This window comes from Trichechus manatus, unplaced genomic scaffold (assembly GCF_000243295.1).
Source record: "Trichechus manatus latirostris isolate Lorelei unplaced genomic scaffold, TriManLat1.0 scaffold00028, whole genome shotgun sequence".
In the NCBI taxonomy this organism is placed as follows: Eukaryota; Metazoa; Chordata; class Mammalia; order Sirenia; family Trichechidae; genus Trichechus; species Trichechus manatus.
In genome coordinates, this window is record NW_004443964.1 from 8,880,770 (window position 1) to 8,882,267 (window position 1,498).

The 1,498-nt window shown below is 52.8% G+C and overlaps 1 protein-coding gene across 1 annotated transcript in view; it reads left to right on the forward strand.

The window, feature by feature from the left end:
• The window catches only part of LOC101358658 (protein sidekick-2), a 173,934-nt gene that overhangs the window by 90,017 nt on the left and 82,419 nt on the right, over positions 1–1,498 (forward strand). The window contains exons 14-16 of the mRNA XM_023729433.1: positions 108–160; positions 206–353; positions 1,453–1,486. Coding sequence (XP_023585201.1) covers positions 108–160; positions 206–353; positions 1,453–1,486 — 235 coding nt within the window. The remainder of the gene's footprint in view (positions 1–107; positions 161–205; positions 354–1,452; positions 1,487–1,498) is intronic.

Sequence of the window (1,498 nt, forward strand, 5' to 3'; positions counted from 1 at the left end):
CAGCTCCCGTGAGCCCTTGTTTCAGCCCCAGCACCCTCTGACCCCCAGTCACATGGGCTAAGGCAATGGCGAAAAATGACATGGTTGACGTCCACTTCGCCCAGCAGGAATGGGCACTCTTCTGCCAGCCCAATGAGGCTGGACCCCTGCTGGGGCAGGGGTAAGATGGGTGCCCCCACAGATGCCCACCCTTCTATCCCCGCAGACGCCCCCTGGACTGTGCTCCTGGCCAGTGTGGACCCCGAGGCAACCTCAGTGATGGTCAAGGGCTTGGTTCCTGCGCGGTCCTACCAGTTCCGACTCTGTGCTGTCAACGACGTGGGGAAAGGCCAGTTCAGCAAGGACACAGAGAGGTGAGGAGGCAAGCCCTCTTCCATGGCAGGTCTCAGTGGCTGCAGCTGAAGGAGGGGCCAAGAGGGGCTGGCTACAGCCCAACCAGTGTGGCAGAGAAGGGCTGGGCTGCCGAGCACACTCCGCGTGGCTTCTCTCTGGCCCCTCCAGGCTCAGTCTCCACATCTGTAAAATGGGGATAAAAATAACCGTACTTACCTCACAGACATACTATGAGATAGATACTACAGGGAAAACAATGAGAGCAGTGCCTAGCACATGGTGAAAACCAAACCAAACCCTTTGCCACCGAGTCAATCCCAACTCATAGTGACCCTATAGGACAGGGTAGAACTGCCTCTGTAGGGTTTCCAAGGAGCACCTGGTGGATTTGAACTGCCGACCTTTTGGTTAGCAGCCGAACTATTAACCACTACACCACCAGGGCACATGGTAAGCACTAACTAAATCTAGCTGTCCCTGATTGGTGCACATGATTAATGCACTTGGCTGCTAACCAAATGATTGGTGGCTTGAGTCCACCCAGAGGCTCCTTGGAAGAAAGGCCTGGAGATCTCCTTATAAAAAATCAGCCTCTAAAAACCATGTGGAGCACAGTTCTGCTGGGACACACACATGGGGTCGCTGTGAGTCGGAATCGACTCCATGACAACTGGTTTATAACTGGAGTTATGCCAAGTTCAGAAACTTACCCCACTGTGCTCTGTGTCCCCCACGGGCCACCATCATTGTTTGTCAAATAGACGTGAGGTCCCAGCGGGATAAAGGATCTTCACAGGGCTCCATAGCCAATGCCTTGTATGGCACCAAGCACTACTCAACAAAGCTTTTTTTAAAACAATGGAAATTGAATAAAAGCAGATAAACCCTTTTAAAAAGTCACATCGTAATACCCCCACTTATGTAAGTGGCAAGTTCTAGCCACTTCAGCCCCTTAGAACAAGCAGGCACCTCCAGTGAGATTGAAGACGTCCAGTGGTTGAAATCACAGCAACGCAAGGCACGTGCGCCAAACGCATGCTTTTACTCTTTAAAAGTCGCCCCCAGGGCTCTTCTGCCCAGACCCCTGGCCTAAGCCAACCGTTCTTGGGTTTGCTGCAGTTCCCATAAGCTTGAGTCTCTCTGGCTTTGGCAAGTGGGGAGCTGC